Here is a 27,171-nt window from a genome sequence, read left to right on the forward strand (position 1 = left end):
GTTGGTTCTCTCTTCAGCAGGTAGCTCAGCACCCTTCTGGAGAGGAGAGTAGTGGTCCGGGGCTTGGGGTGCTGGACACTCTTTTTCAGTAACGTGTTGTTCCTCTGTTCCACAGCAAGGAGTCCAAAATCAACAGGAGTCATTTAAAGACCCCTCTGGCTGCAACCTGAATGCATCTCCCAGGCCAGACGGGGGCAGAGATGATGAATCCAGCTTCAGTAGGCCTCTTCCTCAATGGGGGAGCAGCCAGAGAAGAAGCTGGTATTGCTAGCCAGGGCTCGTTTCTTTTTCTTCCCTGGAGCTTTATTTCCTTGGGTTTCTGTTGCTACATCTTTCGACTCTGAGTGGCCAAGGGAGAAGGCAGCTGGAGCCGTCTTCTTTAACAGCACCTGCTCCTTGTCACTCATCTCTTTCAGGATCTAGGAAGGACAGAGATAGCTGTGACTAGATCTGGGCTGGGTTCAGAGGCTCAGCACAGCCTAGCCACTACAAATACTTAGCACACTCCCAGAGGTGACCCCCAAAATTGCTCTGTTGAAGAAAACAGACTCTAGCTGATACCCAATTCTCAGCAAGCTGATTGTACCTTTATTTCCCTTCCCTACCCCACAGCTCTCTGTCAGTGCTAGAGCAGAGATGGACACTGATACATTTGGAAACACCTGGCTTTTAGCCCACCTACCTTGCTGTTGGGAGTGGCACAGACAGGGTTAAAGAAGCTCAATCCTGGGGTCACCTCTGTGGGATCCTCCAGTTTGAAGGAGCCTTCAGAATCCTGAGTCCGCTCAACTGTGCCCAGGCTATCCTGAGAACCAAGCAGACTGGTATGTTAGAAACATGGCGGATTCATGTTGATGTATGGCAAAACCAATACAACACTGTAAAGTAATTAGCCTCCAATTAAAATAAATAAATTTATATTAAAAAAAGAAGAAATTCAGCTCCTAGGGTTACACAGTTGGTCTGCTCCCCTTCAGCCAGTGAGGTACCAGCTCTGAGGGCCTCATCAGACAGTCTAAGCAAGTCTTAGGGTGATCCTGCTGGGGCGGGGCTCCTAGGGTTACACAGTTGGTCTGCTCCCCTTCAGCCAGTGAGGTACCAGCTCTGAGGGCCTCATCAGACAGTCTAAGCAAGTCTTAGGGTGATCCTGCTGGGGCGGGGCTCACAATGCTCAAAGGAAGCCTCTGAAGGCAAAGGATTGGAGAGGAGAGCACAGGACACATCATGAGGCAAGGTTTAAAACAAAGGCTGAGCCTTGGCCATTTCTTCCATTAATCCTCTCCCCTCCACAATCTACAATATCCTTTTTAGCATTTCTACAGAGTGTTGCCTGTATCAGTCTTCCTTTCAGAGAGGAAGCTGAGGCCAAGAGAGAGGAGTTGCTTAGGTAACAAGGCGACTCTGTGGTAGAGCTTGGATTAGATTTATAGCCTGTTGTCATGGAAACTGAAGTGGATTAAAAGTCAGGAAGCCTGAGGTCTAATCTTAGCCGCCATGACCAGCTGTAAAATATCAGGCGAGTCACTGAGGCTTATCTCTGGGCCTTAGTTTCCTTCTCTGTAAAATGGCAGTATTGGACTAGATCAGTGGCTTTACAACTGAAATTCTTAGAGGAAACTTGATAAATAAACAAGAGCAAGCTGCTTTGGCTGGCATGGGGTCAAACTGAGTTGGGCCATACTCCTCTGTCTGGAGCCGCTGTAGGACTCTAGAGCCTAAACTGAGAAAAGCATGGGAACAGAGAACCCTTCAGGGCTTTTTATAATGCTACTTCTACACTTCTTAGCCTGACCTCTAGCTTGCCATTTTAGTTCTCTAATGACTACCTATCCCAGAAGTCTTTTAGATAGAAGACCCAGGGCAAAACTGCAAAATGCATGGTGAACTAGTCTTGCTGGAATTCCTGTGTATTACATGGACAGCGGTAGGATGAACTTTTGCTCATGGGCACAGGCGGGCAGAAGGCAAGGACTGGGATCTGACCTTCCTGGTGCTGCCCATCTCCTGCGTATTTTGTTCACCTGAGTTTGCTATTCCTGGGAGCAGTGTAAGAACAGTTACAGTCAGCTTGGCTCATGAACAGTGCTTATCAGGAAGACCAAGTTCCTGTGGGTCTTTTCCTAGAGCCTTGGAATAGCTGGTTCCCATGGCAAAGGTCTAAGTAACTAATGTCTCAAGATGTCAGAAGGATTAACTTTCTTGGAAGATGCTACCTCAGCACATGGCCCTTACAACTCCAGCTAAGCCTCTGGACTAGTTTGATCCTGTGTGGCTGTATGCCTGTAAATGCTTGCTCTCTGGTTCCTTGTTCCTGCCTTAGACATTGCACAGAAATTTTATAGCCAAGGCTGGGGGTAAGGAACTGCATTATCTGGGAATCTCCTGGGAGGGGCTGTGGCTTCTGGAGGGGTGGTGTGGACAGGCTAGCAGCAAGAAAGAAGGACTGAGAAATGAAATAGTCTTTTCTGCTTCAGGGCAAAGGAGGGTGGGAAGGGCTGAGCAGGAGACTCCAGGTTTCAAGATTGAAGGTGGAAGAAAAGGGCACAGACTGCTGGGAGACCTGAAGGGATGGTGAGGGGTGACAGCACTGATCCTACCTTGTCTTGCTGACGGTTCCTACACTTTGTGGCGTCACAGCTGCAGTCTGCGCCACAGTCCAATTTTTGCTTCCTGCACCCACACTGCTTGTTCCCACACCAGCCCTTGCAGGAACACTGCAAAACAGGTTTGCAGAAAGAAACATTACTGAGTCAGAAGACTAGGTTTGAAGTACCTTCCCTTCGTTCGCAAGCCATTTTAGAAAAAGTGAAAATCTTCTATCTTTGCAGTCCTCTCTTCTTTAGTGAAACAATGATCATCAAGAACCACCATAGGTTTTTTCTAAGAACAAGTCATGCCACATTTTTGGGATAGTTTACTTGAAAGACAGATTGGAGGGGTACCATAATAATGCAGAGCAATTGACAAAGATTTTCATGATGATTTTATGGCTAAAGCGAAGGACTGAGCTGGATGGGAGTAGAGTTAGACAGATTTAATAACTGAGTAGAGCTGCTCAGTATCTTGAGATCTACCCAGCTGTACTTTCACCCAACTCACATTTCTAGCTTGTTTAGTGTTGGCCTTGGCTTTGTCCTCAGCAGTTTAATCATTCAACATTTTAGTAAATCACTGATGATACGAAATAAAATAATTTACATCTGTATAGCACTTTACAGTTTTCTGAGTACTTTCATATATAGAAATGCAAAATCTCATTTGAGTCTCATAGCCAGTCTACAAGGTAGGCATATTCATCAGTGGTAACAATGACATAAAGCTGGAAGGATGATTAATATGTAAGATAACAGAAACACAATTCAAATATATTTGGTAAGTCTACCATTTAGGTTCCCCCCTAAATCAGCCATATAAATATAATATGGGGGGAAATCTGGCTTAAAAGAAGTTTGTGAGGGGAATTCCCTGGCAGTCCAGTCCTTAGGAGTCTGAGACTTCACTGCTGAGGGCCTGAGGGTTTTGGTTCAATCCCTGATCAGGGAACTAAGATCCCACAAGCTGCACTTGCAACTGAGCCAAAAGCAAACAAAAACCCCAAAAACACACATACACACAAAACAAAAAGGTAGTTTGTGCAAAAAAGGTCTAGGGACTTGAGGTGTCAGCAAGCTTCGAGTCAACAGTGTGAAATGGCTGTCAGAAAGAAAGTCAGGCAGAAACCTGGAGTTCAGAAATCACAAGAAGTGAAAAAATTTGCTTCAATATACCTGGGTCAGTCAGATCCCACTTGAAATAACATATTCTATTTTAGGGCACCATTATTTTTTTTGGTATAAAAAGTATAGACAATAAAAAACCCCACTCATGTTCCCAATCCTCAACCTGGCTAGCTGCAGCATGTGGGATTTAGCTCCTCGACCAGGGGTGGAAGCTGTGCCCCCGGCATTGGAAGCGTGGAATCTTAACCACTGGACCACCAGGAAGTCCCCCCAACCCTTCTTTGATGAGTAAAAAACAGATACAACTGAAGCATCCTGATCCCATTCACCTCCCTCCCTCTCAGGGGCAGTCTCTCGAATTAGATGCTTATTCATGTGTGTTTTACCACAAATCTGTTGATGCATGTAGCTCCTGTTCCATTCATCTTCACTCTATGGATATGCCACAACTGATCCATACTCGTCATAGTGCCATATTTCACCTTTACTAAAAATGCTACAGTAGTAATAGCTTATATTAACATGTGCCAGGCACTGTTACAAGTGCTTTCCACATATTAAGCCCATTTTATCAATGTTTCCTTGCACACACATTCAGGAGTTCACTGTGTGCACGTGTTTCATAAAGAGGGCATTAAACAAAAAGCGGCGGGTGACCAGCATTATAGGAAGTGATGTTATAAGAGAAATGGTGGAAGAAAATAGGATAGTTTGGCTTGGAACAAATATAGGTGGCAGAGCTCACAGAATGATGGATTAGTCAGAGAACACCTCAGTGACCACTAAAAGCCTGATCTGATGTACGAAGCCCCACTCTAACATCTCTGGTCTTATTATCCAATGATCTATTTATCCTGAGATAACAGTTTCTATATAAATTCTGACCTCAGGACCCAATTCTGCCATCTGGAATGACATGAAATCAGTTTAACCCCACTTTCACAGCACAGATGTTCAAACCTGAGTATCATTTTCACTCCCCAGTCCCACTCTGTCCAAATCCTCTCAAAGCTAAATATACCTAGCTCCCTCAATGATTCACCACATGACATGGTTTCCAAGAATTCTCAGCACCTTAGCTATATATCAATTTGTCCAAGTTCATCTTTAATTGTGACATCCAGAAGTGAGCACAACTTTCTAAATGTGGTGTGACCATTGTAAAGTAGATTGAGAGAAACACCTCCCTTGTTATGAACTCAATAGTTCTGGTTATGAGTCCTAAAATCACAGTAACATTATTTAGCTTGCCATCTTTGTGGATTCACACTGCATTTATAGTTAAATTCAAGCCCTCAACTCTCTTTCATATGGACAATCATCACAATTGTTCTGTAGTTGTGAAGGTAAAAGAAACCATTAAAACATCTACCCCTCCTTATTATGAGAATAATATGCAGTACTCTGTAAAATCTGAAAATAAAAACCATGATTTTTAATATTTAACAATTGCATATGGCCTTTCATTATGTGGAAATGTCAATTTACTTAATCAGTCACCTAATGTTAGATGTTAAGATTATTTTGAAAGAAATTGTTTACCATTATAAATCATGTTACATACACCAAATATCCTGGTACATAAATATAATCCAAATCTTACCATGACTGACAAGGGCCGTGATTACCCCTCTGACCTGCCCCTGTATTGCACTCTTTCATTTCTCAATATCCTCCAGCCACACTGACCTTTTCAGCTGCTCCTGGATAAGCCAAGATCATTCTTACCCTGAGACCTTTGCAGTTATGGTTTCCTTTTCCTGAAATGTTTTTCTGATTTTTTTCCCAGCTTGTTCCTTCACTTTGTTCAGATCTCAGCTTAAATATCTCCTCTTTAGAGAGGCCTCTTCCAAGCACTCTTCCAAAGTACTCTCTTCCTACCCCATCATTCTCTAAGATTTGACTATATTTTTGTTTCATCTCTTATCATCTAAAATTATTTTGTTTTCTGGTCACTATGTGTCTCTCTCCACAAGAATGTCTTCAGTTTATCCTCAGCACCTAGAAGCAGTGCCTGATACATAGTCTGTGCTCAAAAATGATTTATAAATCTTTTTACATATCAATGACTACTTACTTAGTATTAATACCTAGGTGTATAATTACAGGACTGAAGGTAAGGAACTTTTTTAAAAATTTATTTTTAGTTGGAGGATCATTGCTTTACAATGTTGTGTTGGTTTCTGCCATACAACAGCGTCAATCAGCCATACATTACGTTCAGTCGTATCTGATTCTCTGCGACCCCACGGACTGCAGCATGCCAGGCTTCTCTGTCCATCAGCAACTCCAGAGCTTGCTCCAACTCATGTCTATCGAGTCAGTGATGCCATCCAACCATCTCATCCTCTGTCATCCCCTTCTTCTCCTGTCTTCAATCTTTCCCAGCATCAGGATTTTTTTCAATGAGTCAGTTCTTCGTATCAGGTGGCCAAAGTACTGGAATTTCAGCTTCAACATCAGTCCTTCCAAGGAATATTCAGGACTGATTTTCTTTAGGATTGGCTGGTTTGATCTCTTTGCAGCCCAAGGGACTCTCAAGAGTCTTCTCCAACACCACAGTTCAAAAGCATCAATTCTTCGGTGCTAAGCTTTCTTTAAGGTCCAACTCTCACATCCAGACATGACTACTGGAAAAACACAGCTTTGATTAGATGAACCTTTGTCAGCAAAGTAATATCTCTGCTTTTTAATATACTGTCCAGGTTGGCCATAGCTTTTCTTCCAAGGAGCAAGCGTCTTTTAACTTCATGGCTGTAGTCACCATCTCCAATGATTTTAGAGCTCCCCCAAATAAAGTCTCTCACTCTTTCCATTGTTTCCCCATGTATTTGCCATGAAGTGATGGGACCAGAGGCCATGATCTTCGTTTTTTCAATGTTGAGTTTTAAGCCAGCTTTTTCACTTTCCTCTGTCACCCTCATCAGAAGGCTCTTTAGTTCCTCTTTGATTTCTGCTATAAGGGTGGTGTCATCTGTACATCTGAGATTATTGATATGTCTCCCGACAATCTTGATTCCAGCTTGTGTTTTATTTAGCCTGGCATTTAGCATGATATACTCTGCATATAAGTTAAATAAGCAGGGTGACAATATATAGCATGATGTACTCTTTCTAATTTGGAACTAGTCCATTGTTCCACGTATGGTTCTAACTGTTGCTTCTTGACCAGCATATAGACTTCTCAGGAGGCAGGTCGGGTGTTCTGGTATTGCCATCTCTTGAAGAATTTTCAGCAGTTTGTTGTGATCACAATCAAAGGCTTTAGCATAGTTAATGAAGCAGAAGTAGATGTTTTTCTGGAATTCTCTTGCTTTTTCTATGATCAAATGAATGTTGGCAATTTGACCTCTGGTTCCTCTGTCTTTTCTAAAACCAGCTTGAAAATCTGGAAGTTCTTGGTTCATATACTGTTGAAGTCTAGCTTGGAGAATTTTGAGCATTACTTTGCTACCATGTGAGATGAGCACAACTGTGCAGTAGTTTGAACATTCTTTGACATTGCCCTTCTTTGGGATTGGAATGAAAAAAGACCTTTTCCAGTCCTGTGGCCACTGCTGAGTTTTCCAAATTTGCTGGCATATTGAGTGCAGCACTTTCACAGCATCATCTTTTAGGATTTGAAATAGCTCAACTGGAATTCCATCACCTCCACTAGCTTTGTTCATAGTGATGCTTTCTAAGGCCCACTTGACCTCGCACTCCAGGATGTCTGGCTCTAGGTGAGTGATCACACCATCATGGTTATCTAGATCATTAAGATCTTTTTTATATAGTTCTTCTGTGTATTCTTGCCACCTCTTCTTAATATCTTCTACTTCTGTTACGTCCATACCATTTCTACCCTTTATTATGCCATCTTTTCATGAAATGTTCCCTTGGTATCTCTAATTTTTTTGAAGAGATCTCTAATCTTTCCCATTCTATTGTTTTCCTCTATTTCTTTGCAATGATCACTGAGGAAGGCTTTCTTATCTCTCCTTGCTTTTCTTTGGAACTCTGCATTCAGATGGATATCCTTCCTTTTCTCTTTTGCCTTTTGCTTTCTCTTCTTTCCTCAGCTATTTGTAAGGCCTCCTCAGACAACCATTTTGCCTTCTTGCATTTCTTTTTCTTGGGGATGGTTTTGATCACCACCTCCTATACAATGTCACGAACCTCCATCCATAGTTTTTCAGGCACTCTGTCTATCAGATCTAATTCCTTGAATACATTTGTCACTTCCATTGTATAATCATAAAGGATTTGATTTAAGTCATACTTGAATGGTCTAGTGGTTTTCCCTACTTCCTTTAAGTCTGAATTTTATAATAAAGAGTTCGTGATCTGAGCCACAGTCAGCTCCTGGTCTTGTTTTTGCTGACTATATAGAGCTTCTTCATCTTCGGCTACAAAGAATATAATCAATCTGATTTCAATACTGACCATCTGGTGATGTCCATGTGCAGAGTGGTCTCTTGTGTTGTTCTCTTGGCAAAACTCTGTTAGCCTTTGCCCTGCTTCATTTTGCGCTCCAAGGCCAAACTTGCCTGTTACTCTAGGTATCTCTTGACTTCCTACTTTTGCATTCTAGTCCCCTACAATGAAAGGGACATCTTTTTTTGGTGTTAATTCTAGAAGGTCTTGTAGGTCATCATAGAATCATTCAACTTCAGCTTCTTCAACATTAGTGGTTGGGACAGAGTTGGATTATTGTGATATTGAATGGTTTGCCTTGGAAACAGAGATCATTCTGTCGTTTTTGAGATCATAGTCAAGTACTGCATTTCAGACTCTTGTTGACTACGAGGGCTACTCCATTCCTTCTAAGGGATTCTTGCCCACAGTAGTAAATATAATGGTCATCTGAATTACATTCTCCTATTCCCATCCATGATTCCTAAAATGTCAGTGTTCACTCTTGCCATCTCCTGTTTGACCACTTCCAATTTCCCTTGATTCATGGACCTAACATTCCAGATTCCTATGCAATATTATTTTTACAGCATTGGGCTTTACTTCCATCATGAGTCACATCTACGACTGGGCATTGTTTTCACTTTGGCTCAGTCTCTTCATTCTTTCTGGAGCTATTTCTCCACTCTTCTCCAGTAGCATATTGGGCACCTACCGACCTGGGGAGTTCATCTTTCAGTGTCCTATCTTTTTGCCTTTTCATACTGGTGGAGAGTTCTGACAAAATGTGGTCCACTGGAGAAGGGAATGGCAAACCACTTCGGTATTCTTCCTTGAGAACCCCATGAATAGTATGAATCAGTCATAAGTATACATATGTCCCCTCCCTTTGAACCTCCCTGCTGATAGGAATATTTTTAAGGCTTCTGATACATATTTACAAGGTGCTTTCCAGAAAGGTATGCCAAGTTACATTTTAATAACAACAGACAGAAATGCCCACCTCAGTCACCTTTGCCAATACTGGATGTAATAAAACAAAACAAAACCCAACTTCACTCCTTTGAATAAGACAGAGCAAAAGACAGCATTCTAAGACATGTCCTAGAGATACCTCACCAGAATGACATTGATCCGTTGATTGCTATATGCTGGGTATGGTCCTCTGACCATTTACACATTTATCTATCTGTCTCAAAAACACTCTATTACCCAGGCCATGTGTCTTCATTTTATCCATAGGGTTAATGGTAGGCAAGTGGTATCTGAGGGGTTGTTATAAGGAAGAACAAGTCAACTTTTACATAGCCAAAGTCTCATTGGGATGATCTATAGGACAGCACACTTTCGCTCAACAAAGTACAACTTTCTAACAGCCACTTGGAATATAGTGGGATTCCCTGTGAGACTGTGAGCTTCCCCCAGTAGACTGCTTGTTTTCAAGCAAGCAGAGGCTAGATAAACACCTGGGAGTGGTATTATAGAACAGTCATGACATACACGTTAGATGTATTCACATGAATGCCATGTACACTAGCTATAACTTCATCCTGTTTTCTCCCAACCCAGATCAAAATATAAGAGAGGGAGCAAGACCTTGGCACAGACATAATTTCAAATATGATGTATGTGGTATATGTGTGTACACACATGTGTGTCTACCACAACTGCTAGCAACCAATCAGCATGTCCCAACACCATAATTGGGAACCACTATAATAGAGAGTCTTTATCTAGAGTGGGAAGTAGAGATGAAAGACCTCTGGGGTTCCTTTACGCCAGTGGTTCTCAACCCTGACCATCTGGTGATGTCCATGTGCACATAAGAAATCTCTGGGGAGTTTTTCAAAAACGCCAGGTCCCACCTCAGACTAATTAAATCAGAATATCTGGGCATGGGGTCTCAGGCTACCTGTGTTTAAAAGCTCCCTGGGAGATTCTAATGTGTAACCAGGGTTGAAAATTATTTCTTTAAAGTCTATAGTTCTTCTAGCACTGATTTCAGTGCTATATTATATCTCAGAATGATAAAAACTGGTAAAAATTGTAACATAAAGAATACCAGGTTAGGAATTAGGAGACTTGGGCTCTCGTCTTATATTCAATACTTGGCATGCCCTTGGACAAATCACTCCCATCTCAGTTTATCTCCATTCTTTTATTACTAGAGACCAGAATACCTGCTCCTTTTCTGCCAAAGGGGACAAATGGGAATATTTGTAATAGTGGTTACAGTGCTTTAATACCAATACCTGCCTGGTATTTTATCCTTTACAAGGTGCTTTCACATATATTCCTTTTAACTTCTCAGACACCATATAATACCATATAAAGGTAGTATTATTAAAACCCACATATTAAAAACAACAACAAAACCCATATATACAACTTTAACTCAGGATATTCATGCTGGAAGAGACCTTATATATCACTAGTATAGTCCCATCCTTTTATTACCTAAATAAAGAATCTGAGGCCCAGAGAGATTACGTGACCTGCTTAAGGCCATCCAACTAAACAGTGGCAAAGTCAAGACAGAACTCATGTCTACCTGGCTTCTAAGCTATCACCTCTTTATCCTTTGGCAGCTCCTTAGTACATATAGGAAATACAGCTGAATGAGGAAACCTATTTTTTCAGCACTAGCTTTGGACAAGTCATCAGTTTGGTGCTTGCTGCAGTCTCCTGTCCAGATACCTAGCGATTCAGCTGTGTTGCAACAGTAACAATAAGGATGGCCTTCATGCAAACCATCAAGGTCTAAAGCTGACGTGTCTACAAGCAGACTCATCAAAGAGCAGTTACAGCATACTTCAAGGTCACCAAAAAGGAGAAACTCAATTGTCAACTTGCCCCCCTTAAAGCCCAATTATATTCTCAAGTTATAAAATCAGGGGAAAAGTCTAGAAAAGAATCATCTCTCAGTGTTTTAGACATAGGATATATCATTGATAACAATTATTACTTACTTGCAATATTTTGCTATACTTTCATATTTCCTTTTTTAAGCTTATAGCAATAGTGCATATATATATACTTGTGTGTGTGTATGATAGGCATTTCTCAAAGACAAGTATACCCATATTTGCTTCCTATCTGGAAACTCCTTCCCAGGGTTTTAGGTCCTTTACCATTTGTTTCTGTGTGTACTTCTCATCTTTGCTTTCTATTACCTGGCTGATGTTTTCATCAACATTCAGCTCATGCATTCCACTTCAATCACTGTAGACAGCATAAATGCTTGCTGAGTAAATGAATGAAAGACATGTTCTTCCCCATTTTCTCTCAATGTCCCAACTCTGTTACACTACTACCTCTACTAACAAGACTTTGCAATATGTTATTCATTGTGCCAGAAAATGGTCTCCCAAGACTGTATTTCCTTTTCTGTTTTATAATGCAGCAATAGTCATCTCTTTCATGGCATGTCCTTAAAGTCTACCTACTTGGTTTGGCTTTATAGTCACTCTTCAAGGCCCCTCAATCCATGTCCCTGAGATGAGTAGGTTGAGGTTCTATGTGTACATGCATGCTAAGTCACTTCAGTCATGTCTGACTCTTTGTGACCCTATGGATTATAGCCCACCAGGCTCCTTTGTCCATGGGATTCTCCAGGCAAGAATACTGGAGTGGGCTGCCATACCCTCCTCCAGAGGATCTTTTTGACCCAGGGATCGAACTCGTATCTCTTATGTCTCTTGAAGGTTCTTTACCACTTGCACCACCTGGGAAGCCCCGAGGTTCTGTGATGCTTCCGAGTTCTTTGTCTTGTTTTCCCATTCAAATTATAAGCTCTCTGAGGCTAAGGATGAGGTCTTAGTTCCACCAAGAGCACATGGTGACTTTGTTGCATTCCTGATGACTTTGCAAATGACTTAATGCCACCACAATGATCTAGTTCTCATAACTTGCTTCTCTCTGGTGTTTGTGGCTTTACAAGGCTCAGTTCCCCTGTGCGCTATCAGCTAATGAAATTAAGTAACCTTCTAGGAATCCAGCTAAGGTAATTTGTGAGCTGTTCTCTTTAAGTGGAATGTGGCTGCAGGGCACAGTTGGGGTAGTAGTGAACTGTAAGGCCTGGGAAGTTAGTGTTTCAACATAAAACATCTAGGTTTGGTAAATATGTAGCATTGTCATTGTGTAAGTAAATAGCTGCTGCTGCTGCTAAGTCGCTTCAGTCATGTCCGACTCTGTGTGACCCCACAGATGGCAGCCCACCAGGCTCCCCCGTTTCTGGGATTCTCCAGGCAAGAACACTGGAGTGGGTTGCCATTTCCTTCTCCAATGCATGAAAGTTAAAAGTGAAAGTGAAGCTGCCCAGTCGTGTCCGACTCTTAGCGACCCCATGGACTGCAGCCTACCAGGCTCCTCCATCCATGGGATTTTCCAGGCAAGAGTATTGGAGTGGGGTGCCATTGCCTTCTCCAGTAAGTAAATAGAGCATGTCTCAAAGTCAGATTGTTCCTAACTAGCCTTTGGTGTGTTTGATTTTAAAGTTGGTCTGTGGTTTTTACTGATTTGACCATGGTGTGGTAGAAATAAACTGGACTTGGAGTCAGAACATTTGATTTCAAGTCCTGACTCTCACTTGGTTTTATGTGCCTGGGCAAGGTCATTTCACTCTCCTGAGTCTCAGATCCAGCTGTAAAATACAAACAATAAATATATCACTGGATTTTTTTTTTTGGGGTGACAATGAAAAGAGGTAACATATGAGAATAGTTCATAAACTGTAAAGTGCTATAAAAATGTGAAAGGTTATTATGATCACACTGGAACCAGTTTCGATGAGATGGTATAGAACACTACTACCTGTTCAGACTGGATAAGAATCTGAAAACATGAAAAGAACCCCTCTGTGCACCCAGGCAGCCCTCTCAATTAGCCCTGGGTTCCATATAGAGCTTGCCCAATGAATGCCCCTCAGTGGAGCCAGTGCCTCTGAATGGGATCGAGTGGCTGGCACATTCTCACTGGCAGTGAAGACTAATTAATAGAACTCCTGAAAGAGATGAGCTGCCTCCTACCCCTTGGATGTTCTTCTTGGACACCTTAACTAATTTTGTCGGCTTCCATTCCTCATCATTCTCATCGCCACCATCACCATCACTGTCCTCAGGCTCATTCACAGAATATTCCGAACAGTATTTTAGATCTTCGATGTCCATGCTTTGCTCCAGGAACTTTTCTTTAAAACGGGAAGGTTTGGGCTAAGAAAAAAAGGTTTGGAATGGTTATTTAACTAAGAACAACAACAACATGTGGATCCTATCTTCTCAGTAGCTGCTGCCAGCTATATTCTCAGAGCATAGATTTTAGACGCCCTCAAAGATACCCCACTTGGCTTTACCAATCAGAAGAAAATTCTGCTTTAGCTTTTGACCTTACAGTCTTTGAAGGGAAAGAAACTGAAGGGACAGAGGCTGAGTAATCTGAGGGAGGAGGGAGGGACTCATGATATGATAAGTATCTTTAGATGGACAGCTAAACACTGCTCTTTGTTCCTCCTCCTCAGCTGTGTTGCATAATGCCTGTACATGGCCCAAAGACAGGCTTCTAGGGAGGGAGAAACTTTATTTTCCTCAAGATTGTACTGCAGTTTTATCTGGGACTCCAAGGAAACTTGAGATGCTGGAATGTGGGAATTTTAACTCTCAACCACTTTTAAAAAAGGAGATTTTTGCACACTCACCACAAACCTTGGCTATGCGAAGATATCACAAGCACTGAGTAGTTTACCTTAGGTGGGATATATTCAAAAGAAGAGTCTGGAGACAGAAGGGTATCCTTAGGAAGATGAGATTTCTGTTTGCTGGCTACTTGGAGGAGGTTCAGTTTCTATTTGAAAAGAAGAGACAAAGTGTACTTTGCAGGGAAGCTTCTGAGTGTTCATGGATGAAACAGAATCCTAATTAGCTTAATTTTAAGCCATGGTAAAGTGAGGCCGGATAATAGTAAAGTAGGTTGATGGATTCCCACTTTACAGGATCAGTATTAGATTCAGAAAGGAGCAAATTTAAATATATCTTTTATATCATCTGAAATGCACATGACCATATCACATGGAAACTAGATGAAGACCTCATAAAATAGAGCCAAGTCACTATATATACTAGGAGTTGCTCCCAAGGGCTGGTCTCAGTTGCAACAGGGTCTTCCAGGGCTTATTAAATGGGTGCGAAGCTGCAGTACCTGCTTCATGAGTTCGTTCTCTAGCAGAAGCTGCTGATTTTGCTCACACACTTCCCGCATCTTCTCAAGTTCTTCATCCTGTTTCCAGATAATGCAGTGATAGGTGGGGTTATTTTGGGTACTACATATGGGTTACCAAACAACTCAGAGATGAAAACACACTACTGCCAAGTTGCTGGCAGCATATGGTTTTTGCACAGCAGGCATTGGCACCCAGAAAAATGCCTGATCCCCACCAATTCCTAGATGTACTGAATGCCACCTCTATTCCAACATTCCCAAGCAGCCATGACCACACTCGCAGGAAATATGGGCTCTGCCCTATACACCTTCTTCATTTTTTTCTATTTTCTAGCCTCATATCCCTTATTCACATCAGGATGCCAATAAAGAAACCCACCCAGAGAGTTAGCTGTCTCTTTGACATCTTTGGATGCTTTTGTCCATGCTTCTCAACACAGATTAAGAAGTTTATTTGCCACACTAATGAGCCTGATTAAACTTTCTTGGCACTTAAGGCAACTGGATTCATGTACATGACCTTAACAAGTTTGGTTATGTCTTCAATGAGAGGTGCCAAGGAAAACTTAGAGACTGGTGGTTCAGGAAAAAGATGCTAAGTTGGATAAAATAGTGCTCCAACATGCTCTTAAAGGGTGTGGTGTTCCCAGACTCTGGAAGAAATGCAGACCCCAAGGCATTTTATAAACAGGTCAGGTCTCAACTCATAGCAGGCACAGAAAGAGAGAGCTAAATGCCCCTAGGATTCTACTGGATGATTTAACTTTCTCAACTCTTTAGAGTTCACAGTTGAGAGAAAGAACGAGGAGGCCTTAAAGTCTGGTACAAAGTATATACTCTCATTTCTGTACCAAAACAGAGGTTATCCTATGTAGGGCTACATCCTAAACATCTCTAAATTGACCAAATAGGGCTAACAAAGCAACAGAGGCTACCATTATAAACTTCTTTTCAGTAGGTAATTTTTTCTGCAGGATAAACAATGGTCTAAATCAGATAGAGTTCTAAGTCAGGCCTGTGGACCCCATCTCTGGACAGCTTTGCCTCATGTCCGTACCTGACACTTCAGGGTGTTCAGCAGCTGTTGTTCCTTTTCACTGACTGACTCTTCTAGCTGCTTCTCTGCCATTTGGCTTTGTTGCAGCTGACTGAGGAGGTACAGCACCTAGAGAAAAATACAACCCAGTGGTACCAAAGGAATAAGAGGAAAAAGGAATTTCAGTTTAGTCCAATAAAGGAAAGAAATGGTATGGACCTAACAGAAGCAGAAGATATTAAGAAGAGGTGGCAAGAATACACAGAAGAACTGTACAAAAAAGATCTTCACGACCCAGATAATCATGATGGTGTGATCACTCACCTAGAGCCAGACATCCTGGAATGCAAAGTCAAGTGGGCCTTAGGAAGCATCACTATGAACAAAGCCAGTGGGGGTAATGGAATTCCAGTGGAGCTATTTCAAATCCTGAAAGATGATGCTGTGAAAGTGCTGCACTCAATATGCCAGCAAATTTGGAAAACTCAGCAGTGGCCACAGGACTGGAAAAGGTCAGTTTTCATTCCAATCCCAAAGAAAGGCAATGCCAAAGAATGCTCAAACTACCACACAATTGCACTCATCTCACATGCTAGTAAAGTAATGCTCAAAATTCTCCAAGCCAGGCTTCAGTAATATGTGAATCGTGAACTCCCTGATGTTCAAGCTGGTTTTAGAAAAGGCAGAGGAACCAGAGATCAAATTGCCAACATCTGCTGGATCACTGAAAAAGCAAGAGTTCCAGAAAAACACCTATTTCTGCTTTATTGACTATGCCAAAGCCTTTGACTGTGTAGATCACCACAAACTGTGGAAAATTCTTAAAGAGATGGGAATACCAGACCACCTGACCTGCCTCTTGAGAAATCTGTATGCAGGTCAGGAAGCAACAGTTAGAACTGGACATGGAACAACAGACTGGTTCCAAATAGGAAAAGGAGTAAGTCAAGGCTGCATATTGTCACCCTGCTTATTTAATTTATATGCAGAGTACATCATGAGAAACACTTGGCTGGATGAAGCACAAGCTGGAATCAAGATTGCCAGGAGAAATATCAATAACCTCAGATATGCAGAAATTGAAGAAGAACCTTACGGCACCCTTGTGGCATAAATTGAAGAAGAATTAAAGAGCCTCTTGATGAAAGTGAAAGAGGAGAGTGAAAAAGTTGGCTTAAAGCTCAACATTCAAAAAACTAAGATCATGGCATCCGGTCCCATCACTTCATGGCAAATAGATGGGGGAACAATGGAATCAGGAAGAGACTATTTTTGGGGGCTCCAAAATCACTGCAGATGGTGACTGCAGCCATGAAATTAAAAGACGCTTACTCCTTGGCAGGAAAGTTATGACCAACCTAGACAGCATATTAAAAAGCAGAGACATTACTTTACCAACAAAGGTCCGTCTTATCAGGGCTATAGTTTTTCCAGTAGTCATGTATGGATGTGAGAGTTGGACTATAAAGGAAGCTGACTGCCAAAGAATTGATGCTTTTGAACTGTGGTGTTGGAGAAGACTCTTGAGAGTCCCTTGGACTGCAAGGAGATCCAACCAGTCCATCCTAAAGGAGATCAGTCCTGGGTGTTCATTGGAAGGACTGATGTTGAAGCTAAAACTCCAATACTTGGCCACCTGATGCGAAGAGCTGGCTCATGATACTGGATGCTTGGGGCTGGTGCACTGAGATGACCCAGAGGGATGGTACAGGGAGGAAGGAGGGAGGGGGGTTCAGGATGGGGAACATGTGTATACATGTGGCGGATTCATGTTGATGTACGGCAAAACCAATACAATATTGTAAAGTAATTAACCTCTAATTAAAATAAATACATTTATATTAAGAAAAAAGAAAAGACCCTGATGCTGGGAAAGATTGAAGGCAGGAAGAAAAGGGGACGACAGAGGATGAGATGGGTAGATGGCATCACCGACTCAATGGAGTTGAGTTTGAGTAGACTCTGGGAGTTGGTGATGGACAGGGAGGCCTGGCATGCTGTGGTCTATGGGGTTGCAAAGAGTCGGACATGACTTAGTGACTGAACTGAACTGAAGTGATGCAGTTATTCCCCTGTGATTTCAAAGAAAATTATTCTCTTTTACTCTCATGGCTTGAAGTAGTAAGCACAGCCACAGTATTATCAGCATGTTCATCTTGGTATTAAAGTTGGAGCTTAAAGGACTTCCCAGTGGTCCAGTGGTTAAGAATCCATCTGCCAATGCAGGGAACATGGGTTCGATCCCTGGTTGGGAAACTAAGATCCCACACGCCATGAGGCAATTAAGCTTGTGCACCACAACTACTGAGCCCACGTGCTCTGGAACCCTTGGGCCATAACTACAGAGAAGCCTGTGTGCTGCAACGAAAGATTCTGCATGCTGCAACTAAGACCCGAAACAGCCAAATAAATAAGTAGATAAATATTAAAAAAAAAAAAGTTGGAAGCTAACAGCCACTGTCACTGGCACGTGTAAACTTAGATAAGTCATTTTTCTGTTTCTATTTTCTTATTTGCAAAGATTGGAAAAGACTACATGGCCTTTTGAAGGAAACTTCATACCTCCCACTATTATTTTAAACCAACAACAGAAAGCAACAATGGTTTGTTTCTCAGTATGGCTTCTTGGCTTGCCAGCTTACCCTCTCTTGGTGCTGTTGCTCTGTTCTCACCAGCTCTGCCTGTAACTCTGCTTCTATTTCAGCAAAATGATTTCGTTCCTCAAACAGCATCTTCTGCATGTCAGCATGGCTGGCCTTGTTCTGTTTCAGGTCACTTTCAAGCTTGCTGACCTGTATTTTGGAGGAGACCAGCTGGAAGGGATAAAAGAAGATCAGTTTATTTGGAGAATGGTCACCTTTCCCCATTCATTAGGCAGGAAAATGTCAGCTTTCTTGAAACTGACTGAGAAATATTCTTCCATGTCCATGTCTAGTCTTATTTTTTCATGTCATATGGATTCTACCATTGAATAGTAACAACACCATTCAAACCAAGAGCCCAGACAGTTAACTGCTGAGATAGGTATCTTAGAGCTGGAAGCCACCATTAAGGTCATTTAATCTCTTGTTCTACTTCAAGGCAAGAATGAATCTAACACAAAGAGTATCAGACAATTCCAAATTCTGATATTCAAAAAGTTCTTCCTTAATTTTAAAGAGAAATCCATAAGTCACACCCTTATGGCTAATTATGTCTCATTTCAGAATGCCCGGGTTCACATGTTGGAACTTGTAGACACAGTAGCTGAAACTGCAGCTTTGGCTCTTTAGGCTAGATTGATATCCTATGGTGACCTAGTTGTATATTCTCTACTAGTCCAGACGGTGAACATCATAAATACCAGTGTTCACAAGACTAATAAGGATTTCCTTAGCAGGATAAATCTGCTAACCCAACACAAAAATGTATAAAGGATAGCATTGCTATCCTTTATAAACTTGCAGAGTTAAGAGTTTGTATGCTTGCCTCAATCACCAGAGGTGATCAATTTTAATTCCTTTTGTGACAATGGATGATGATATATTATTTTAAGGTCAGTGAAGACGGATTTTCCTTAAATGAATCTTTTATGTCAAAGGTTTTGTCTCTCCTGGATTGTACTTAAAACTTTTTGAATACATATCAGAGGAGTTTTAAAAAGTAGTATAGTATAATATTTTATGTTTGATCAGTGGCCTACTATGGTATGTTAAACTTTTCATAACAGTGAACATTATTGAACATCTGTTATATGCCAGGCATGAGTATCAGCTTGCAAGTTATTTATATTTTTTTAAGTGACAGGCTGTACTTGCTCACACAAACCTTTACGAATAAAATTATTTCTCTAATGATAGTGTCATTGTGGTTTCTGCCACGAACAGTAGCAATAGCACTATGACAACATTCCAGGCTAACATCTTATTTCAGCCCACCAAACCAGACCCCTAATGGCTGATAGGAAGAAATATTTACTTCTCCAGTTAAGTATTTCAGGGCACACTTGGCTTCCAGAATGGTAGCAATATTCTCCCAGCGGTGTTTTAGTCTGTCTTCACTTTCTGCGTCCAGAAGTTTCTGCTGTAGGTCAGCAATCTGAGCACTCCTTCAGGGAAAGAAACAGTGTGCCTTATTGCTAGTAGCCTCAGCATCAAGGAGAGGGAAGAGCTCTAAGGAGAAACTTCAAATACTTTTATGGACAGAGGTATCAGTTAAATATCACTTAAATAATGACTGAGTCATCTGGTTAGGATTTTATACAGTATCTCAAATCTTGTTATAAAGGGACTCTCAGTTCAGCTCAGTTCAGTCGCTCAGTCGTGTCCGACTCTTTGCGACCCCATGAATCACAGCACGCCAGGCCTCCCTGTCCATCACCAACTCCCGGAGTTCACTCAGACTCACGTCCATCGAGTGAGTGATGCCATCCAGCCATCTCATCCTCTGTTGTCCCCTTCTACTCCTGCCCTCAATCCCTCCCAAAAGGGACTCTAAGACTATCCAAATGTTTTTTATTTTATTAAATACTGGTTGAAATAAGTGGGTCATACAGTGGGCTTGGAAAGATTTGTTTTAGTGAGGCTTTTGTTGTAGCACATTGTCTATAATATCACTTTGTCTTGAGGCCATATAAGCTGGAATTGTGACATGGTGGCTCACATTTACAAGGACAAAATTCAGGTTAGAGACCTTAAGGAAAACTCAACAGAACAAACGGGTAGATGCTCTTTGCTGGAACTGAACATCAAATACATACCTATGGCTGGTGTTGTGAGAAGTTGTCTTGAAATACTTGCCAAAGGACTGAGAAGTTTCTAAGAAAACTAGATACCAAGATACTGGTTATAGCTTCCAGATACTTTATGATCAATTATGGCCTGAGATCAAGGTCTGCATAATATTTCAGTTTCATCAATAGCTTCTTTCCCAAATTTGCTAGGTGTCCAGTAAGAGGGAGTGTACTGGCACATGTGTAACATGCTGCTGCTGCTGCTAAGTTACTTCAGTCGTGTCCGACTCTTCACGACCCCATGGACAGCAGCCTACCAGGCTCCTCCGTCCATGGGATTTTCCAGGCAAGAGTACTGGAGTGGGGTGCCATTGCCTTCTCCAGTGTGTAACATGCAATAAGGTACTATAAAGAAAATGGATACTAAAATAATCTGAGACAGCAGTTCTTAACTTTTTGGGTCTCAGGACCCCTTTACACTCTTAAAAATTATTGAGGACTTCTAAGAAATTCTGCTCATATACATTATATCTATAGATATTTACACTATTAGAAAGTAAAAGTGATAAAAATATTTATTAATTCACTTAAAGTCAAAATAATCCATTATATATTAACAATTACATCTGCAGTGACAGTTTCCAAATAAAGTCACATTCTAAGGTCTGAGAAGGATATGAATGTGTGTGTGTGTGTGCATGAGTGTCTTTCTCTCTCTCTCTCTCTCTCTCACACACACACACAACATTTTCCAATACAAAAAAACAATGCAGTAAGAAGAATGAGATTGTTTTACATTGACATATCTCTGTTATGTATGGCTCAGTAGAAGACAGCTGGATTCTCACACATCCCTGTGCATCTTATCTTTTGTGACATGTTCTGGTTGATGTAAATGAAGGTAGTCTGGCCACACATGGATACATAGTTGGACAAGAGAGGAGCATTTAAATTTAATTTTGGCCTCACTGCACAGCTTGTGGGATCTTAGTTCCCTGACCAGGGATTGAACCCAGGGCACTGCAGTGAAAGTATGGAGTCCTAACCACTGTACCACCTGGAAATTCCTGGGAAGAGCATTTTAACAGCCTTTTCAGAAAACTGTGGATATTCTTCTTTGAGACTACACCAAAACCCAACAAGTTCCTTATAAGAGTTGAAATGTAGTTACTTGCCAACTGAATGGATCTTTTAATCTTACGTGATTCTGTAACATGTCATTTGGACGGTCATACAGAACCTTCAAATCAACACATTTTGTTACACAATAGAAATGAGATAACAATTGTTAATCACTACTGGGCGCATTAGAAAAGTTATGTAAAACTGTCAAGTTAACAGTGATGGATACACATCATGCACAAAATTCTAAGTTTTGCATGAAAGCTCAAATTTTATTTTTGGTGACAAACACTGACAGTTGTTTTCCTTGATATGACAGGCTCACTCTGCTCAATTTTGAGAAAATGTCTGCCAAGTACCCAAGTCTGAATAACCATACTTTGTCTGTCAGTAGTTCTTTCAAGTAAAACTGATGTTCTGTGATAAAAGAGGCCTGTCGAGCTCACACCTCAAACCGCACAAGTGCTTTTCCTTGAGACAAACATCAGCCTTTGACGTCAGCACAAGTGCTTTATGCATTCTTTCTGTTCCGTCACACGGAACATTATAAAGATCTGAACTCAAGAGTTGAGATTTTAAAAAATTAACAATTTTTATTGTTTTATCACAGCCATTCTTGAGTAAAACTGACTTTTAAAAAAATGAGAGTATGTGATGATGAAGTATTCAATGATCGCTAGTAAAGGTTTGTGCTGGGCTTCGCAGGTGGTGCTAGTGGTAAAGCACCTGCCTGCCAATGCAGGAGACATAAGAGATGCGGGTTCAGTTCCTGGGTTGAGAAGATCCTCTGGAGGAGGGCATGGTAACTCACTTTGGTATTCTTGCCTGGAGAATCCCATGGACAGAGGAGCCTGGCAGGCTATGGTCCATGGGGTCGCAGAGTCAGACAGGACTGAGTGACTGAGCACACCATGTGGCACAGGTTTGTGCCATTGCTTTGATTCAAGCTAAGGTGATAGCAGTTTTGTCCACTATTGCTTTGGCATTATTATGGCAAATGTCAACATAGTATAAAAATGGCAAACAATTTCTTAATATTATTATAAAAACAGGGAGTCACATAGGTTCCCTGAAAGGGTCTCAGAGATCCCCAGGAGACTGTACACCATACTTTCAGAACTCTGGTCTAATACGTAGTCCTTTCCTTCAACAAGCTTACAATCTGTCTAGATTGACAAGACTAATAGATGTAAGATAATCAATAAATATAAAGAGAACATATATCATCTGTACTACATGACTGAGTACTGTAATTTCTGAAGGAGTTTAGAGAAGAGGAAAATTAGTGAGGGATGAAGAGTCAGGGAAGTCTTCTTGGAAGAGGTGGGCCAGAACACTAGAGTTGTTTTATCTATCAAATGCCCTTTCCTGTCTTTAGAGAAATTCCTTTGATTAAACTCACCTTGGTCTAATTGCACTCTACCTGGCACCTGCCCTACATTTATATAATCATTTACTTATGCACAATGGTGAGCAGGTAAATGTTTAACAAACAGCACCTAAAAATACCAGATCTGATTTGCAGCCTTTGCTAGTTTCCATAGTGTAAATATTCTCACCACGAGCGATTGTAAGCTATCAACAGTTTATAGCATTCCTGAAATTTTAACAAACAATTTCAACACACCACTGTCAGTCAGTATGTTTCTACTTGAGAGCAAGGACAATGCCATCTATACTTTCTATATATCCCAACTACATCTAGTGTAGCACAAAGTAAAGTAAAGTGAAGTCACTAAGTCGTGTCTGACTCTTTGTGTCCCCATGGACTGCAGCCTATCAGGTTCCTCCATCCATAGAATTTTCCAGGCAAGAATACTGGAGTAGGTTGCCATTTCCTTCTCTAAGTGTAGCACAAAGCAGAACATCGATTGCTGAGTGACTTAAAGACATAACCAAAGATATACAGCTAGTGTGTGTTGCTGAAAACAAATTAAATGATCTCCAAGGTCTTCTGGGCAATAAAATTCTATTATACCTAAGACAGTATAAAATATCTATCAAAGTTCTGTTCCTTATAGATTTCATAGATATTTAAAAGACAGTAATAGTGATTAAAGAGAAGAGCATTTATCAAGCACTTTTAAGATGCCAAGTTCTGTGTTATGTACTTTACTCTCTATTTATTTTTTTGGCTGTGCTGGGTCTTAGTTGCTTTGCATAGGCTTTCTCTAGTTGCAGTGAGTGGGGGCTACTCTTTGTTCAGGTGCTTGGGCTTCTCAATTGTGCTGGCTTCTCTTGCGGAGCACAGGCTCCAGGTGCAGGGGCCTCAGTAGTTGTAGCACACAGGCTCAGTCATTGTGGCATCTGGGCCCTAGAGAGCACGGGGTCCAGCAGTTGTGGTGCATGGGCTTAGTTGCTCTGAGGCATGTGTAATCTTCCTGGACTAGAGATCGAACCTGTGTCCCTTGCATTGGCAGGAGGATTCCTTTCCACTGAGCCACTAGGGAAGTCCTATACTTTACTTTCTAATCTCATTTAATGCTCATGATAGTTTACTTTTATCTACTTTGCTGATGATCTCTAAAATTATTTCTCCCGGGTTGTTGATCTTCTGGTATCATTTATTGGGTTCCTCTAAAGTTTTGTTTTTGGTCAGTTCCTGTGATATATCATGGACTTCCCTGGTGGCTTAGACGCTAAAGATAATAGATTTTGGAATTAGATAAAGTGGGTTTCAAATCGTGGTTCTGTATAATCTTTAGCAAATTTTTAAAGATCTTTCAACTTTAGATCTCTAAAGTGAGAAGAATGATGCTTATCTCATAATGTATATATCTCACAGAGAGACTGAATGAGAAAATGTATCTAACACACCTAGTGAAGTGCATAGTTCAAAAAATCACTATTTTCTCTTGTTTCTTCCACATCACAAAGCCTTTGAATCACTGATTGATAGCTTCTATGTTGATTCAAGGCATAAGTTTTTATAATGCCTTAGAGATAGTACCATTACCTGAGTTCCATTTCAGTCTCTAGGCTTTCAATCTGCTTTTTAATGGAACCCTCTGATTCAGGAACTTGACCACGCAGTTCAGCAAGTGAGAATGTTCGCCTCTGTAAAGAAGTGGGGATGAGGGTGAAGCTCTAATTGGAAAGAAGTTCTCCAAATTAGTGAGGGTTTCTGGGGAGTGTAGAGTATGATCATTGCCAACATATTTCCACAGAGCACTTACCCGGAGTTTAGGAGGTGGATTCTCCCCAGATTCCATTTTTAATTTGAGTTGAGCCACATCCTGAGCCAGAATCTTTCTGTCTTCAAGAAGGTCATTCAGATGGCGTTTGGCTTCCTCAGTACTGACCATTATCTCAATTTCATTTCCAAGCCAACTCTAGAAGATAAATCAGTCATGTTAGGTTAAGGATGAGGAATCTCTGGCCCATGGGCTAGATTCACTCCAGGTTTAATTTCACTTGAACCAGAGCCCAAGTAAGTAGAAGTGAGATTTCCATTTGTGCCAAAACTCACCAAAAATGCCAATAGTGCTCTAAGAGCCTTTAGTGGCAATTTCTGAAAAGGTCACAAGAAAGCTTTCTGCAGAAAATCCTTCTTCAGATATCCTAGCATTTCTATGTATTCTGTTTTTACCTTCTCCATTTTCTCCTTAACCTTTGTCCATAATAAGTCATAATATAGAACTGAAGTATACTTTGATCATCTGTTCTACTTAATAAACAGTAACCATTATTAATCTTTAAAATAGATCAATGGAATTTTAAAAAATGCAATTAACTAAATTCAGTTTTTTTAATATAAATTTATTTATTTTAATTGGAGGTTAATTACTTTACAATCTGAGTGAAATAAATTCAGTTTTTAGAAAGGTAACCTGGACTTCCCTGGTGGTGCACTGGATAAGAATCTGCCTGCCAATGCAGGGGACATGGGATCAAACCCTGGTCTGGGAGGAACCCACATGCCATGGAGCAACTGAGCCTAATCACCACAACAGCTGAGCCCATGCTCTAGAGCCTGCACAATGCAACATCTGAGCCCATGTGTTGCAACTACTGAAGCCCATGTGCGTAACCTGTGCTCTACAACAACAGAAGCCACCACAATGAGAAGCCTCTGTATCGCAATGAGATCCAGGGTAATAAAACACAGATACTTCCAAAAAATGAAAATTTTCATTTTTAGATGAAGATATACCATGCTAAAAGTAGTCAAAGAAAGCTAGAGTGGATATATTTTTATATTAATGATTTATTATTAATTATTATTAATCACATATAGTTATTTGATATTAATCTGGAACCAATTTTGGCAATCTGGAATCAAGACTGCCAGGAGAAATATCAATAACCTCAGATATGCAGATGACACCACCCTTATGGCAGAAATTGAAGAGGAACTAAAGAGCCTCTTGATGAAGGTGAAAGAGGAGAGTGAAAAAGCTGGATTAAAACTCAACATTCAAAAAATGAAGATCATGGCATCTGGTCCCATCACTTCATGGCAAATAGATGGGGAAACAATGGAAACAGTGACAGACTTTATTTTCTTGGGCTCCAAAATCATTGGAGATGGTGACTACAGCCATGAAATTAAAAGACGCTTGCTCCTTGGAAGAAAAGCTATGACCAATCTAGACAGCGTATTAAAAAGCAGAGACATTACTTTGCCAACAAAGGTCCGTATAGTCAAAGATATGGTTTATCCAGTAGTCATGTATGGATGTGAAAGTTGGACCATAAAGAAGGCTGAATGCTGAAGAACTGATGCTTTTTAACTGTGGTGTTGGAGAAGACTCTTGAGAGTCCCTTGGACTGCAAGGAGATGGAACCAGTTAATCCTAAAGGAAATCCACCCTGAATATTCATTAGAAGGACTGGTGCAGAAACTGAAGCTCCAATACTTTGGCCACCTGATGTGAAGAGCCAACTCACTGGAAAAGACTCTGATGCTGGGAGGGATTGAAGGCAGGAGGAGAAGGGGATGACAGAGCTTGAGATGGTTGGATGGCATCACTGACTCAATGGATATGAGTTTGAGCAAGCTCCAGGACATGGTGAAGGACAGGGAAGCCTGGCGTGCTGCAGTCCATGGGGTTGCAAAGAGTGGGACATAACTGAGTGACTGAAAAACAACAAATACAGAATTTGCATTAAAGAATATTATTACCCACACTTAGATGGGCAATAAATCTATGACAAAGGAGGCAAGAATATACAATGGGGAAAAGACAGCCTCTACAATAAATGGTACTCGGAAAACTGGACAACTACATGCAAAAGAATCAAACTGGACTACTTTCTCACATCATACACAAAAATAAATTCAAAATGGATCAAAGACCTAACCGTAAGACCTGGAACCATAAATCTTTTTAGAAGGAAATATAGGCAGTGAGCTCTTTGACATCAGTTTTAATAATATTTTACTAAGTATCCTCAGGCAAGGGAAACAAAAGCAAAAATAAACAAACGGTACTACATCCAACTAAAAGCTCTTGCACAGCAAAGGAAACTATCAACAAAATGAAAAGGCCATCTAGTGAAAGGGAGAAGATATTTGCAAATGACATATCTAATAAGAGGTTACTATCCAAAATACACAAAGAACTCATAGAACTCAATATCAAAAACAAATAAAAACAAAACTAGATTTAAAAATGGATAGAGGATCTGAATAGACATTTTTCCAAAGAAGACATACAGATGGCCAACAGACACATGAAAAGATATTCAACATCACTAACCATCAGGGAAACACAAATCAAAACCACAATGAGATATCACCTCACACCTGTCAGAATGGCTATTATCAAAAAGACAACAAATGATAAGTGTTGGTTATCCATTTTAAATATAGCATTGTGTACACCTGAAACTATCAAAACATTGTTAATCAACTATACTCCAATATAAAATACAAAGTTTAAAAAAATTTCAAAGAAAACAAGTGTTGGTGGGGCTGTGGGAAAAAGGGAACCCTCGTGCACTGTTGGTGAGAATGTAAATCGGTAAAGGCA

General features: G+C 40.9%; 1 protein-coding gene across 1 annotated transcript in view; it reads right to left on the reverse strand.

The window, feature by feature from the left end:
• Positions 1-206: 206 nt before the first annotated feature.
• KIF4A (kinesin family member 4A) overlaps positions 207-27,171 on the reverse strand; it is a 129,831-nt gene continuing 102,866 nt past the window's right edge. The window contains exons 20-30 of the mRNA XM_068962400.1: positions 24,373-24,528; positions 24,153-24,253; positions 19,321-19,450; positions 18,006-18,176; positions 15,385-15,492; positions 14,307-14,384; positions 13,854-13,952; positions 13,142-13,324; positions 2,598-2,714; positions 683-805; positions 207-419 (exon numbers count right to left, since the gene is read on the reverse strand). Of these exons, the coding sequence (XP_068818501.1) occupies positions 216-419; positions 683-805; positions 2,598-2,714; positions 13,142-13,324; positions 13,854-13,952; positions 14,307-14,384; positions 15,385-15,492; positions 18,006-18,176; positions 19,321-19,450; positions 24,153-24,253; positions 24,373-24,528 (1,470 nt within the window). The 3' untranslated portion in view covers positions 207-215. The remainder of the gene's footprint in view (positions 420-682; positions 806-2,597; positions 2,715-13,141; positions 13,325-13,853; positions 13,953-14,306; positions 14,385-15,384; positions 15,493-18,005; positions 18,177-19,320; positions 19,451-24,152; positions 24,254-24,372; positions 24,529-27,171) is intronic.

The sequence above is a fragment of the Capricornis sumatraensis genome, chromosome X, assembly GCF_032405125.1.
Source record: "Capricornis sumatraensis isolate serow.1 chromosome X, serow.2, whole genome shotgun sequence".
NCBI classification, from domain to species: Eukaryota; Metazoa; Chordata; class Mammalia; order Artiodactyla; family Bovidae; genus Capricornis; species Capricornis sumatraensis.